Source organism: Anser cygnoides, chromosome 19 (assembly GCF_040182565.1).
Source record: "Anser cygnoides isolate HZ-2024a breed goose chromosome 19, Taihu_goose_T2T_genome, whole genome shotgun sequence".
Lineage (NCBI taxonomy): Eukaryota > Metazoa > Chordata > Aves > Anseriformes > Anatidae > Anser > Anser cygnoides.
In genome coordinates, this window is record NC_089891.1 from 12,866,347 (window position 1) to 12,880,940 (window position 14,594).

General features: G+C 50.7%; 2 protein-coding genes across 3 annotated transcripts; both read right to left on the reverse strand.

Annotated features, from left to right (window-relative positions):
* Positions 1-62: 62 nt before the first annotated feature.
* Positions 63-5,381, reverse strand: PYCR1 (pyrroline-5-carboxylate reductase 1). Of its 2 annotated transcripts, XM_066980009.1 has the most exons (7): positions 5,174-5,381; positions 5,006-5,076; positions 4,744-4,923; positions 3,872-4,093; positions 3,292-3,384; positions 2,726-2,889; positions 63-2,620 (listed from the first exon to the last, which is right to left on the reverse strand). In XM_066980009.1, exons 1-7 carry the CDS (start codon positions 5,238-5,240, stop codon positions 2,461-2,463), a joined length of 957 nt encoding a protein of 318 aa, XP_066836110.1. In that variant the 5' UTR covers positions 5,241-5,381; the 3' UTR covers positions 63-2,460. The 2 variants fall into 2 exon arrangements, with proteins under 2 accessions (XP_066836110.1, XP_066836111.1); XM_066980010.1 differs by lacking the exon at positions 5,006-5,076 and having other exon boundaries at positions 5,174-5,296.
* A 3,273-nt stretch (positions 5,382-8,654) lies between these two features.
* MYADML2 (myeloid associated differentiation marker like 2) lies at positions 8,655-12,224 on the reverse strand. Its single transcript, XM_013197951.3, has one exon. The coding sequence runs from the start codon at positions 10,899-10,901 to the stop codon at positions 9,993-9,995; it is 909 nt and encodes a 302-aa protein (XP_013053405.1). The 5' UTR covers positions 10,902-12,224; the 3' UTR covers positions 8,655-9,992.
* Positions 12,225-14,594: the final 2,370 nt, after the last annotated feature.

The window sequence follows — 14,594 nt, forward strand, 5'->3', positions numbered from 1 at the left end:
GCTGCTCCGAGGGGCAGGAGCCATACCCCATCCCAACAGCCAGAACTAGCCGCAGACCTCTGTCAGAGAAACAGTTTATTATGTAAAGAGTGAAGAGGAGTAGCCATCTCTCATGCCTATAGCATCATGCCCCGCTACCAGCCTAACACTAGAAATATTTAATCAGCACTAGCACCTTTGACAGCTTCTGCATTGATAACTAAATGCATTTCCTGCATCACCTAGGTGCACAGGATTCCTCGGAGACACTTAGCCCACCTTAAGTGTCTTCCTTTTACCAGTCCTCCCTCAGTATACCTCAAGGTAGAACATGGTATGACACACTTACCCACCCAAATCCATTCTGTCCCATTCAGTTTGCTGCTCCCACTGCAGCCCAGTAAAAATGACAGGGGCAGCACCCACATTTTGTGCAGTTTTATGGCTTGAGATAGGACTCAGGCTCCGGGACAAGAGTAAGGGCAAGAAAACCATGCAAAGAAGTTAGCTATAAAGAAACCACGTAAAGCAGTAGATGCTAACACTTTAGGGCTGTTACGGGGATGAATGCCAAAACTGTGCCTGAAGGTTAACCACCTTTCCAAGTGACCATCTGTCGTCCATCAGCTGTCTGATCAGCATTGGTCCCTTCTGTGCTTTGAGCCTACAACCACGCATCCCTCTCCCTGTGGGTCCAGAGAAGAGAGCTGCTGTATTGACCCCAGCTGCCCCCAGCCCACCACACCACCAGCGCATGCCTGGCCTGGTGCTCAGGGCTGTGCCAGCACCAGGAAGGATTGAGCAAGGCCTCCCTCTCTGCTTTCTACGGCCACAACACTGGCCAGATTCCTTCCCTCACAAATACTGGTATTTGGTGGGCAGAAGGAACCACTGCTTCTAGAACCCATACTTCTGTTTTTTGCTCATGAATTTAAGTTAGATTTGGGAAATTCTCCACACTGGAACAGCAAGTCTTACTCCTCTGCAAAAGCATAGTCAGCTGGGATGTATTTCACCAAGCACATCCTTATTGCCAGATAGGTCTGAGGCACTCATGTCCCACCTTAACCACTTCTGTGTCAAGCAGGGACTGACTTTCCTCCTGGGTCCCATGCAGGATGAGCTAGGTGAGATGGGACAACATCTGAGCCGCAAGCTAGGCCAGGTGACTCAGTGTTTCCCTTTGGTCTTGTATCCTAAAGAAGTAGGAATGTAAATGCGTGAAGCACCCCTCAACTTGTTTCTAGGCATTTTCCCATTTTAGCCATTAGCAATGTGATACCTTCAAAGAAACAATATTAAAAAAAAAAAAAGACAATTGTGCCAACGTAAAGTGAGACTGAGGACTTCTATGCTGGAATTCACCAGCCCAGGAGCTCTACCGGGAAAAGTGCTGTCTGGAAGGGACAATCGGCTCATTGCAACACTGATGGATTGCACAAGCTTAAGCAGTGTTAATAAGCATCAACACTGCAGTCTGAGAAGGAGGTACAGCCTGAAGCAAAGAAAGGCACTGAGAAGAGTCCTGACATCAACCAGTAGCCCAGCACCCAGGTACCAAACCCTGCTCAAGCCTAGGGGAACATACAGAAGGTTTTCTCTGTAGGAGGGTGTCCTTCAGCTCTGCTCCCTGCTGCCTCAGGAGCAGTGCAAAGAGCAGAGCATCAGGGAGAACAGTGGAATCAAAACTCATCCATGGGTATGTGGGAGCAGATCCTGCCCGTGGAGATCGTGAAGGTGTCAGAGGGAGGGAATAGGGAGCACTCACTACTCCTCTACCTGCCTAATCCATCAAGCAAGGCTAGCAGCAAAGGAAGGACAGCGAGAGCAGCTCATGGTTCCTCAAAGTACATGGAGCAGGAAAAAAAATGGGTAAACAGCAAAGAAAGAAATGGAATCTGGCCCAGGGGTTCACACCATCGCTTTGTCAAAGTCAAGGCTGGGAAATGGAGAAGAGGCACTTTGGTACCTTGTAAGAGGTGCATTAGAGCCCAGCCTCTAATGTAGTACGCAGAATTGTATTTCTGTGGCAGCACCTGCTTTAGCTAATACAGACAGCAACAAGACACAAGCTCTGACAGCAGATGCAAGATGGGGTAAGTGGGATCCAAGCCTGGTTCAAGCCTTTGAGATAAAAAAGCATTTGGAGGCTTCTTTAAAAACCTATTAGAAACCATTTCTGCATGGGACACAATAAACACTGCCTGAGTTCTGGAATCATTCAAGGCTTCTGGACAAATGATGCCCTTGATGAAGCTCTGATGATGGTATCACACCTGCCCAATGGAGAACAGCAATGCTAGGGACAGTTGGCACAAACTCCTCTACAAACTTCTACAGCTCTGCTCTGTCCCACAGCTGCTGCAAGCCAAGAGCCAGGTATGGAGGACACCAACATTCAGAGTAAGCATTTTCCTTAGACAAAAAAGAAAGGGCATGGAGGAGACTGATGTTGAGCAAAGCCAGACTACAGCAGTCTGTTCAGTTCTTCTTGCTGCTGGGGCTCTTATTGGTAAACAGACTGACTTTGCTGGCAGATGCCAAAGACAGAGAAGGAGACTCCAGTTTCACCTTATCCAACAAAGTCTTCTTTATGGCTGCTGGGGAGATCTTCTCTTGGTCTGCCAAATGCTGCAGCTCCCTGCAATGGGGTAGTGGGAGAGGGAGAGAGAAAGACATAGCAAGAGGAAGAAGCAGGGTTTGGGACGGAAAGTTTGCAGGCTCTTTAGGACTTTGTGTTGCCCACCTTGTCCGGATGCAAGAAGCCTCCACAGCATTGATCAGGAGGGAGCGAAAGCCACCACTCTCTAGGAAGTGCAGGGCATGGATGGTGGCTCCCCCAGGCGAGCAGACGTTGTCCTTCAGCTGACCCGGGTGCTGTTCAGATTCTAACAGCATTTTGGCAGCACCCTGTAGTGAGGAAGAGAAGACAGCTACCAGAACTCTGACTGAGGAAACCCAGTGTCAAATACTCCTGTTCTCTGCTGCACAGAGCGGCACCTAAACGCTCACAGCAGGCAAAACTGGTCTGCCTGAGAGCCATTAGCAGGCTGCCAAAACACTTCTCAGAGCTGAAAAAGCCTGCAGAGGAGTGATGGTTCCCCAGGCCCAGGCTCCCACAACACCATCAGCGCCAGCAGATTGCTGCAGACGCTTCTTATGTCCCCTCACTGAGAATCTGTGTGCATTCAAACCAAATGTATTTTTAAGTAGATCCAGTAAGGACTGAGATCATTTTAAACCATGATGCACAGAACGCTCTGCACAGAGCAGGCACAGAGTCAAGTGCGTTTCAGAGGAAGAAATACTGACCAGCAAAGCCTGGGCTCCAAGCCGGACGGCCAGCCTGCGGGGAAGTCCCATTTTCACACCTCCATCTGCCAGAGCATCCAGGGCAGTGAATGCCTGAGATGAGAGAGAATTAGAAAGTGACCAAAAGTCTCTATTCCAAGACCAACGTTCTTATGAAGGACAGAATCCAGGGATCCAGGATCACATTGTGACTCCTATCGCTTACAAAGACGTGACAGAAGTCAGACCCTTTACTGTCCTGATGCCATGCCAGACTTCTCTCCCACTAGTTACAGCTGAGCTACAGGGGGAATGGGAAAAATTCAGCTTCTAGGTCATACTAACAACAGGCCCAGGTTTTGCAACACAGACATGCGAACACTGCACACTGACTACGGACTTCAGACTCATCCAACTGGTAATGGAATTTTGTTGTTGACCTATACTGGTTATAAACCAGATACCTGGATTACATGTCCCATCACGAACGTGAGTAATGAGAAAAACAAGAAAGCACATGCTGAAGTTGCACGGATTTTCACTGCATGCAAAGTCTACTGTTCTCCCCTAGATTTTTACAAGTTGAGGAAGCAGCACATACATACGCAGGGCCACTGCCACTGAGCCCCGTTACAGCATCTATCAGGTCCTCTTCCACTTCAGTGCAGAAGCCTACACTGGCCATCAGCTGTTCCAAGAGCTTCCCATCCTCCACGTCTGCATGAGTCCCAGTGGCATAGACTGTTGCACCTTCCCGTACAATCACAGGGGTGTTCGTCATGCACCTGATTACTTTAGGTGTGGGGCAGAAGGCCGAGAGTTTCTTAGGACAGAAAATTATTGGAGAGGGAGAAAGAAGAAACTTCAGTGTATATTTGGCATACCAAGTAAGTTGTCTAGGGAAGGACTCCCAAGGGGCAAGAGCAATTCAAGCAGAGGAACAGACAAACTCCTGTATCCCAAATCCCCTGCTTTAAGCCAAAGTAGGCAAAACTTAAAAGGGAAGTCTTTTATATCACCAGCAATTAGAAAGCTGAGCAAAGCTACTGTTGGGAACCATATCCTGAACACCTCCCACATCAACTCACGAGTCTCCAAAACAGCTCCTGCAGACACTTAGCAGAAAGTCTGCAGAATTTCAGGGGAGATGACCCACCTCTGTTGAGACAAAAAAGATCTGATAGCATTACACACGATAAGAGAGCTGGCACAAAAACTACTACAGATTATTTTGATGTGGGCAGGCAGAGGGGGCCCAAAGCGACCAGAAGGGTGCAGTACGAACACGGTACTACTGGGAAGCACAAGCAGCGCCAGCCCTTTGCACCAGCTGCTGGAAGAGGAGAGCAGGGCAGGCTCGAGGCCGTCTCCAGCGTGGTCCTGCCCTACCAGCTTTGACTCCCAGGGTGGCCGTCGCAGCACGGGGCCGAAGGACACGGGCCCCAGGAGGGCCCTGCCCGCGGCGCCCCTCACCTTCTCGATGGAGCTGATGGTGACGCCGGCGGCGCAGGAGACCACGATGTGGCGGGCCTCGATGTCGGGGCCCACCTCGTCCAGGATGAAGGGGATGATGGGGGGCTTCACGGCCAGGAAGAGGACGTCGCTGCCCTTCACCGTGTCCTTGTTGCTCACCGTGAAGTTCACGCCCATTTTCTGCAGCGGTCGGGGACAAACGGGACGGCTGTGGGCCGGGGCTGCCCGCCGGGGGAGCTCCCCGCCGCGCCCCCGCACTCACCCGCAGCCCGCTCACGGTGGGCAGCTCGGTGTCCGGGGAGCTCGCCGTGATCTTGTGCGCGGCCAGGACCCCTGCGGACGGCACCGGACGGCACCGCGTCAGCCGGCACGGCACCGGACGGGACGGGACGGGACGGGCCGCCCGCCTCGCCCGCGCCCCACCACCCACCTGCGGCCGTGAAGCCCCTGGCCAAGGCGAAGGCGAGCTGCCCGGCCCCGATGAACCCCACGCTCATGGTGCGGAGCGGAGCGGGTCGGCGCGGCGGGGAGCGGAGCGCAGCGGAGCGGGGCTGCTCGGCGCGGAGCGGGCTGGGCCGGGCCGGGTCCCACCTGCGGCCACGCCGCCGTCCACGTGGCCCCGCGCGGCGCGGGCGGGCGCTGACGCGGCGCGGGGGGCGGGGCGGCGGCGCGCAGCAAATGGGCGCGCTGCGGGGCGGGGCCGCGCCGCGCCTCCGCCTCTCAGGGGCGAGGGGCGGGGCCTGCGGCTGAGCCCCCGCCAGCGATTGGCGCAACCCGCGCCGGGCCTTGCATCATTCGCCGCCGACGGGGGCCGCGCGGGGCCGGCGGCGGCCGCTCGCAACGCGCCGCGAGGCGGAGCTCTCGGCCCGCCCGAGCCGCCCGCTGCCTTCTGGAAGCTTCGGGCGCCGCCCTGCGCCGGGGCGGACGCGGCGGGCCCGGGGCTGCTGCGGTGAGGGCCCCCGGCCGGCCGGCACCGCGCTCGCCCGGGGCCGGGGCCGGGGCGGCTCCCGGGGCCTTCGCGCCTCGACCCGCGGCACCGGAGCGGGGCGATCGCCGCGCGTGCCCGCAGCGCAGCCCCGGGGCTTCGGCGGCTCCGCCCCCGGGCCTGGCCGGCCGCCGCCAGCCGCAGAGCGCGGGCCGGGGCTGCCCGCGGCCTCCTGCGGGCCCGGGGCCGGCGGGGAGGGCCCGGCTCCAAGGGGCCTTTTCCAGCTGCCGATTCCAGACATTCCTGGGATGCTTCTCCTCCTTTGTCTGAGGCCGCCCTGGAGCCTCGCTGTGCAGAGCGGTTTCCCTGGGCGGAATGCGTGTGGCGCGGCCCAGGAATCCGTCCCGCGGGGGTGCGGGTGGAACGGGCGCGGCAGGTGTGAGGAAGGAGTCCCCCGGTCCCCGTCTGCCGTTGGGCTTTTTTTTTTTCTTTCTTTCGTCTCTGTTCTGGGTTTGCTTTTTGGCGTCCCTTTCATCGTGTTGCCTTTGCCCTTTTCTCCTTCCTTCTCCCTGGCTAGCCTTAGGTTGGGCGGTGGGTGGCCAGGAAGCGAGCTGATGAACTGGTTCTGCCTCGCTGAGCAGGAGCCCTGCGGGTTTTTCCTTTTCTTGCCCGTACAGGTTCTTGTTTTGCTGGGGAGTGACTCATGCAGCCTTTGATTCTAGAGTGGTGGTTTTCTCACTTTCTTCAGATTGCCTATAGATTTCCTGAATAAAAAGACTTTCCTACGCTTGAACCAGGATGGAAATTTTATAACCCAGCAACCAGAGAAGTTCCGTTAGCACAGCTAATAGATACCTGCATCGAGTGCCTCACCTATCATCAGGGAAGTCGCTTGGGTGCTCAGAACAAAGGCTGGTTTCATCTCATCTGCGGCAGGAGCTAGTAAAGCATGCTTCAGAGAAACAGCCCTGTGCTGTGGGTTCACTCAGAGGAAAGGTCCATAGCAATGGTCTGTAAGGAGACCAGGACATTTTGAAATATGTAACTAGACCTTGTTTTTCTTCCTCAATGTAATCTTACCACGCACATTTTTTTTTTCTTTCTTTCTTTGGCTTTTTACCGGTTCCTTTATTGACAAAAATAAATCTGTGTTTCTCCTGTGGGCAAATGTTCCTAAATACTGTCCTTTCAGGGTACTAAATCCTAGTCGTCTTCATCGAGGTGGTGGTGAGAATACTAAAGATTCAGATCTTATGTTTTATTTCATTTTTTAAAATACATATTTCTATGACCTGTGTAGGCTGTCTGCAAGCATAAATCCCTAGTTCTAAACAAGCACACGTGCATTCTGACATAAGCTTAACAAAAACTTTGAGAATCACTGATCTTAGGAAGCCTGCTTTGCAGCAGAATACAAGTTACTTGATCATAATTTACTAATTAAGTAGAAAGATGAGCTCTGGAAATAAAAGGCTTTTTAATTAATTGGATCATAATAGGGTTGGTTGTTAAAATCATATTAAGCAGATATTGGATGTTCTCTGTCCTAGATTGGGTAATCTCATAGTTTCCAATGGTTAGAGGGTGTTTTAACCACTGAAGCATGAGGTTTTCATTTTTTTTCCCCTAAAAGAGTGGATTGTTGTCCACACAATCTTTATTTTTTTTTTTGCCATTTTGACCATGCTAACATTTTTTGCTCAGTCTTTGGCTGGCAGATGAGAAAGCTAAATCTGAACACACTGTTCTTGGCAATGACTATTCTTTCCACTCCTCCAGTCAGTGGTATCATGATTTCCATGTTAAGTTCTATTTCCTCCTCGCTGTTGAGACACTAAATCTTACCCCAATTGTTTCCCAGTTGCCTGTTTCTCTTGGGCCTTGCTTTATGCCGCTGGCATTGTATAAATTGCACGAACTCGTGCCATTAGCAGATTTTTAATCATATTCCTGCTAACTGCTTGGTGCAAAATCTTCACAGCAAGAAGCAACAAAATACATAGCTGAAAAAAGGTGTTAACCAGCTGAGGAGCTTGGCAGTGTTACCTCTGGGGCAAGCAGCCTCTGCTGGGCACCTGTCACTGACATCCCTCTCCCTGGTTTCCACCAGCCCCTTGTAGCTATGATGGAGTCTACAAGAAGATGCTTTCTTAAAGCTATGTATATATATTTTTCCCTTCAGGTTAAAATTTTATAACACAAATCAGGATGGTTCACTGTCACCTTTTTTTTTCCACTCTGGAATAACAAAAGCTAAATAATTTCGAAGCACTACACAGCTTAATTTGTCCAGGTTGACAGGTTTAAAAAAATACATCATAAGTGCTCTAGATTCTTTTTGTATGCAGTAACTCTATTTGTACATTGCCTGCGCTAATACAAATAATTCATTTTCCAAATGTAGTATTTCTTGTTTGTACAAGACCTTAGATTGTTGGTTTGCAAGAAATAAAGCTCCCTAATGTCCTTTCTTACACCTATACTAGATAGTCTTAAATCCTGCCCTGGAAGAAGCTGGCCAGCCTCTTGCTGGGCCATTATTTTCAAATCTCCTGCCCTTAATGGGAATTCGTGCAAGAGAAAAATCCCTTGGAAGGCTGTTCAGTGCACTCCCTTTATGATAGATACCGATTCTTGTTCTGTTTCATGGACTAATAGTTCCCAGTTCTAAATGCTGGTTCTTAGTCAAAGTAGCAGAATTGTCCAATGCAATCTGTCCCAACATATATTTTTCCTTTGCTTTTCAAACCCCATACAAACAACAATAAAAAATGCATTTCCTTCCTTTTTCCTGAGTGAGTCTGCTACAAAGAATGTCAGTCAGAGGTCTTGGCGGTCTTGTCCATACATTTTTTTTAGGGCTGCATTCAGGCTTCATACATCAAAATAAATTGAACTGTGCTTTCTGGCAGAAAGCAGAAGGGCTATGCCTGGTGAAATAACAGCGGTGCAGAGAGCAACATGAAAGTACACAAACCTCTGGAGATGTAGTATGCAAGTCTGCCATTCGGCTTTATTTTAATTTGGTTAAAAAATAAATCTTGCTTCTGACAGTCAGCTACTTCTAGATTTTAATCAAACCTATCTAGTCTGCGTGCCTTCAGCAGAAGTACTCAGGCTGCGTTGATTTCTTGCTGGATCAGAAATGAAGAACAGTTCTTCTATTAAGCTTGAAATCTGAGCCATGCTATGTGAGACTTCAAAGTGGGTGTTTTGTGAGGGATGGGTCAGAGAAATGCAGCTGGTTGGTGACACAAAGATTTCGGGAATCCTAGAACCTGATCTGGTCTGAGGCAGCACTCTGAATTTGTTAACATTACGTGCAAGGTTTTTTCCCCACAAGTTTGGTCTTTTATGCAGAGCTGAGATCAATTCATCTTTGCATCCTATTCCCCGCCCCACCCCCCCCACCCCACTCCCCCATATATCTTTAATCTTCTAGGAAAAAAAAATACATCAGTGTAAAGAAACAGTGGCATATGAACTGAGACAAAGTGCATGCCAAGATACCTTCTGGTCCTGCTCGAGTGAAGGTGTCCGATTATACAGTTATTTTGCAGTTTGGCTCTGTTCTGCACCCAGTTTCCTGGCAGTAGAACCCTGATTTCACAAATTTTCATTTCTGTAATGACTCGGTGTTTGCTAAATAAGAATATCCCGTGCTTCCTACCAAGGCGCATGCTTGAGGATATTCTTTTTTTGGTGCTGAAGAGAAAAGGGAGAGAGAGAGGGAGATGGCCGGTAACCTTCGAAATAATACTACAGCTATGTTCTTCTCAGAAACATCCTGACTGGAATTTCCCACACTTGTAGGCATTTCATGTCTCACCACATAGCCCAGACTAACCCAAACTTTGAAGGATTGTTTTTCATCTCCACAACTGGTGTTCCTTGATGCAGCCTTTGACTTTCCCACTTCCTGGGTAGTCACTTGATTATAGTTAAGTGTTGGTAACAGTTTCAAAATCCTTGGTATCTTTCCTAATATTTGGCTCAGTAATCCAGTAGCCTACAGACCTGCTATTGCAGCAAGCATTTTTGCCTTCTGGAGATGAAAGGCCATTTTGCATACTTTGAACCGCAGAATTTCTTTGCTCTGGCACCAGGAGGTCGAAGCAGATGCTGAATGACAGGGAGGTGGGCAGCCTACCCACCATGGGCTGTTGACTTGCTGCTCCAGTCAGTCTTAACCTTGAAGTCTGGTTTGTGGCTCTCCCTGGCACACCCGGGCAGTGCCTGCCTTTGCTGCATCCCGTCTCCTGCTGCTTCCCTCGTTGCTGCTGTCGTTGGAGCCAGGATGAGCTCGCGGAGGCAGACCCGGACGTCAGAGGTGGGAGACGAAGCGGATGCGCTGGGAGTACGCCAGGTCCACGACGTAGAGCAGCAAGTTGACATAGGTGAAGATGGCGATCACCAGCTGGCTGTCCCACGGGCACCTGCCCCTGGCGCAGAGGCCGGGGCGCTGGGGGGAGCCGTACTTACTGTCGAAGCAGAACACCGGCCAGATGACAGCCGCACTCACATACAGCAGGACGGCCCCAAAGGTGTAGACGACCACAGAGCGCTCGAAGGGAAACCAGAGCAAAGCGGTCTTACCTGTGACGCTGAAGGCGACCACCACCACTGTCACCACAAAGCAAAAGCTGTAGACAGCCACGCACCACTGTGTCGCCACGTATTTGCTGTACTGGCTGTCGTTCACCAGCGCCCCAAAGATGATGCAGGCCACGAAGGCCTGAACGATTTTCAGAAGCCCAGAGACAGTGGCCATGTAACTGGTGACCTGTCCCGGTTTTGCCCTGGTCAGGAACACCTCCGCGGCATACACAACGAACACGAGACCGGCAAAGACGCTGGCTGCTATACGAAAGTCTCTCACCTCACAGCCGATAGGGTAACAGCCAAGCTGGACAAAATAGAGTGGGTAGATCACTGCTGCCGTGACGGACATGAGCGTGGCAAGCATGGCAAAAGCAGCAGTGAAGTTTCCCCAGGAAATGCTCAGGCAGCTGTGCAGATGTGTGAACTCGCAGGTTATGATAAAGACAGTGACAGCAAAACAGAAGGTCCAGACAAACATGCAGAAAGTGCCATATGCTGCACTGAATCCCCCTTGGTGGGCAACCAGGCTGAATGTGGTGCATCCAAACATTATCTGCAGCAAGCGAACTATTCCCACAGGGGATGTTACAGCAGCGGTGTTCAGATACGGCCCTCCTGTGTTCTCCATCATCTTTCCAGTCCAGCAGACAGCGCACTAAAAAAAAACCAAGAGCTTCCTTTCAGGCTTTTGCTCCTTTGTCCTGAGTCACACCTGGGGCCGAGTCAGCGGGACAGCAGCTTGAATCCCTGCCTCATCTCTGCCGGTATCCGTAGGTGCTGTGTGTGACGCTGAATGTGCGTTTCTGGCAGCCTCTCAGCACAGACTTGCTGCTGCAGGGAGGTTTCTGGCTGGCTCTGCCCACCGGCTGCATTCTCAGGGTGCCACGATCAGCTCGCTCTGCTTTCCCAGGTCTGAACACTGCCCCTTATTCTGTCCTTTCACTGTCTCCTTTTCCACATGATGGCTGAAAGGATCGCTTTCTCCCTGGAGGCTGACATTTATTCCATTTCAGTTCTGCAGCTGTAGCTCTCTGCTGTGGCGTTTGCAGGAACCCAGGAGTATAAATAGGGGCTATATTAATAGTTCTGGAATGAGTCCTGCTCCTCTCAACTGCCGTGAGCCGGTGTTATTTAACACTGAAACTGTGGGCTCTATCAGGGGCTCCTGATTATCCTTCTGTTGCTCCTCTAGAAGCGTGTAGGTCACTTGTGCACTGCTGTCCTCCCCACAGCCATGTCACAAGGCTGTTGGTGGAGGTGGGCGCTGATCCAGCCACGGTGCAGAAAGAGGGGCGCTGCCCCACAGACCTGGGGCCGCCTGAAAAGAGGCCCGAGCCTGAAGGCATCATAAGCACTGTAAAAGGACTTAGAGCAGAGGCTGTGATAAAAGCTGACTCACTTTGCTCCTTTTGATCTGGAGCAGTAATATATTTACCTTCTGTGAAAGGCCCTGCTGTGCTTTGAGCATTAGTGAGAGCATGCGGCTGTGAAGATTTTGATCGCCAGTCCTCACCGTCTCCTTAAACTCTTCCCTGTCTCTGTTTTACTTCTGTGGGAACCAGTTATTCTTGTATCTCTGAATGGCAAAAACAAATGCAGTTGTTGACAAAAAAATGGCTTTGATATCCTTGGCTTTGCTTTGGAACACGGATTTCGATGTATGGTGTCAAACCGTTCTTCCTATTGGATCAAAGCTTTCCCAGATAGCTGTTTGGTATATGCTTTCCCAGACTTGGTCACTGCTCAAAGGTCTTTTAATTTTATCTTTAAAAGTTAAATAAAATTTCTGAAATAAAGTTTCAGAATGCAAAAAACACACCGCAGAAGAAAGATTCCTCACATACCTCGCAGCAGCATTGCTGTCTCCCCACCTGCAAACCAGCCCCTGCTGCACTGTTCCCAGGGTGGCACCAGGGTCCTCCTGGGAGCTCAGCACAGGTGCAAGGAGTCAGCCTGAGTGTGGCCAGACCCAGCCCTCAGCAGTGAAACGTTCCTTAATGCTGCCAGGTAGTCGTCAGATGTGCTGGTGAAGCCTGTAACTTCCTAGAGGTGGTGCTTGGTAACAGTAATAACTGCTTAATATCGCTGTTTCATATTCATGTGTTAATGTGACAACATAAGACTCACCCATGAATCACCACACACAGTGCTAGATACCATACAGAGATGACAAAAGAGACTATCTGCTCCAAACTATTTACAGTCTCAGCATGCTGTTCTGGGGCAGCCTGGGTTTGCCCAGGTGAACGCTGCTGCCCCTTCTTGCATCGCCCTTATGCGTGCGGGGACCGGGGGCTCACATGGGCCAGCTCAAGGATCTCAGTGGCTGAAAGCCCCTAGTCCCACTGGAAGAATGCCCCCTCTGAGCACTTGGCTGCCTGTGAGGTCTGCTGGTGAGCAGGACCCCCACCTGGGAAGCCACCCTACAGCAATTCCTGCTGCTGGGAAGCTCACCGATGTGTGAGCGTCTGCACGGACAGCATGGGCTTCGGTGGCAATGCAGCACATCCAGCTTCTAGCTGTTTGTTTCCACCCCTCCACTCCCTTCCCTTGCTCTTATACATCTTGCTTACACAGCTGCTCTGTGAGCTCGATCAGGATACTAAGATTTAAAAAAGAACAGCAGAAAACTTACACCTCACAGGGATTATTTTTAACCTGGATTCATCACTGGTCTGATTCACAATGCCAATGAGCATGCTTGTATCCACGCAGCAGTGGCTTTGATAAACAGCAGCCAGAACCAGGGGACTGTACAGGAACTGTTTAAGCTGGTATTGCTGCTGAAAATCACTTGATCAAACTGTGGTTTAAGAAGAGACAAATTCTGACAGACACAGGTTACAGCAGGATTGCTTACCATGAAATGTAATCACTCCAGCAGCTTACCATACTTACAGCCAGTATTTTGTAGGCCAGGGCTAACTTTATGGAATTACTTGCATGAGGACAGTACAGATTTTGTGGATGGTAAGGTAAAATGTTCTTACCTTCAGCTTTTTCACTCCATCTTGTAACCTCACTGTCTTGTTGCAAAAATCTCTTCCGTTTTCCTTAAAAAGACCTCTGGTGATAAATGTAGAAACTCCGCATTCATTCTGGGGTGGAATTATCACAATTAACATAACAACAACCAGGAAATGCAGCAAGAGCGCCGAGGAGCTGCAGGCAAACAAGCTGGCACTCTGAACCCTTGCCCTTCCTGACTCTCTGTGATGCTAATCCTTCACCTCTAGCAGAGGTTTTTCCAGGCTTTACTGACAGTGTTGCTGTCTGTATTGTGGCATGTCCTGTTAAGTGGGCTGTGTTGCAAGGCAAAGCTATTGCTGCTTTGGGCTCTCAGCCATCCTGCTTTGCTGCCCCTGTGCAATTTCAGCACTCCATCAGCGATGCTCTGTTGCATCTATACATCTGAAGTCACACTCATCTCTCTTCTTCTTAAGTCACAGGAGCTCCTCTATGTCCTGCCTTTCTCCCCACCACTCCCTATTGAAGCACTTGTCTGCAGCTGTACCACACTGGCTATGTGGGGGCAGTGAGGAAATGTTTATTCAAATACTTATTATATGGCAGTCAAGTGACTGTAACTGGATCCCACAGTCACAGGAGAAGAGCGATCTTACAGCTTCTAGCACACTGTGTTATTGCTTACGCTGCATCTTGCTGCATCACCTCCCACCTCACCAGAAGACCAATGCAGTGATGAGCACAGAGCATGGCGATGCTCCATGTCAAGGCACACACAAGGAGAACCACTTGCAAGGTGCTGTAGGCTGATGGTCGCAACGCCATCAGCTGCCCTGCGTGCTGTGACTGGGTGGGCGGCGATGCCTGTGCTCAGAGCAGAGCTGGATGCGCTGCCCGGCTCCTGCTTCTGCAGGCACTGGTGCCACTCCAGAGACCTCAGTGTTGTGAGGCAGATCTGGCAGAGGTCAATGGTGCCACTAAAGAATAGTGGACAGGAGCAGTGCAGCTGCTGGACCACTGCCTTGAGCCAGAGCATTGCGTTTGAACATGCAGGTCTCTGGCTTCTGAGGATCCCCAGGGCCTCCAGGTGCTGCCACCAGTCTGATTTCCCAGCATCTAACAGGTGTATTTCCAAAGCACTTCAATTTTCTTTCCACTTTAGAAAGGTGTAAGCAAGTATCACATAGAAGGTACTAAATTAGAAACCCACAGCTTCTTGCATCTCATTACGTCAGATTCCTGCACTGCTCTTTGGAGACCCTGCTGTGCTGAACAGGGAACCATTTCGCATGCTGTTGCAGTTTTTTTTTGAAAGACCCAGAGACAGTCATTTGCTGGTGAATGACATGGAAGCTTT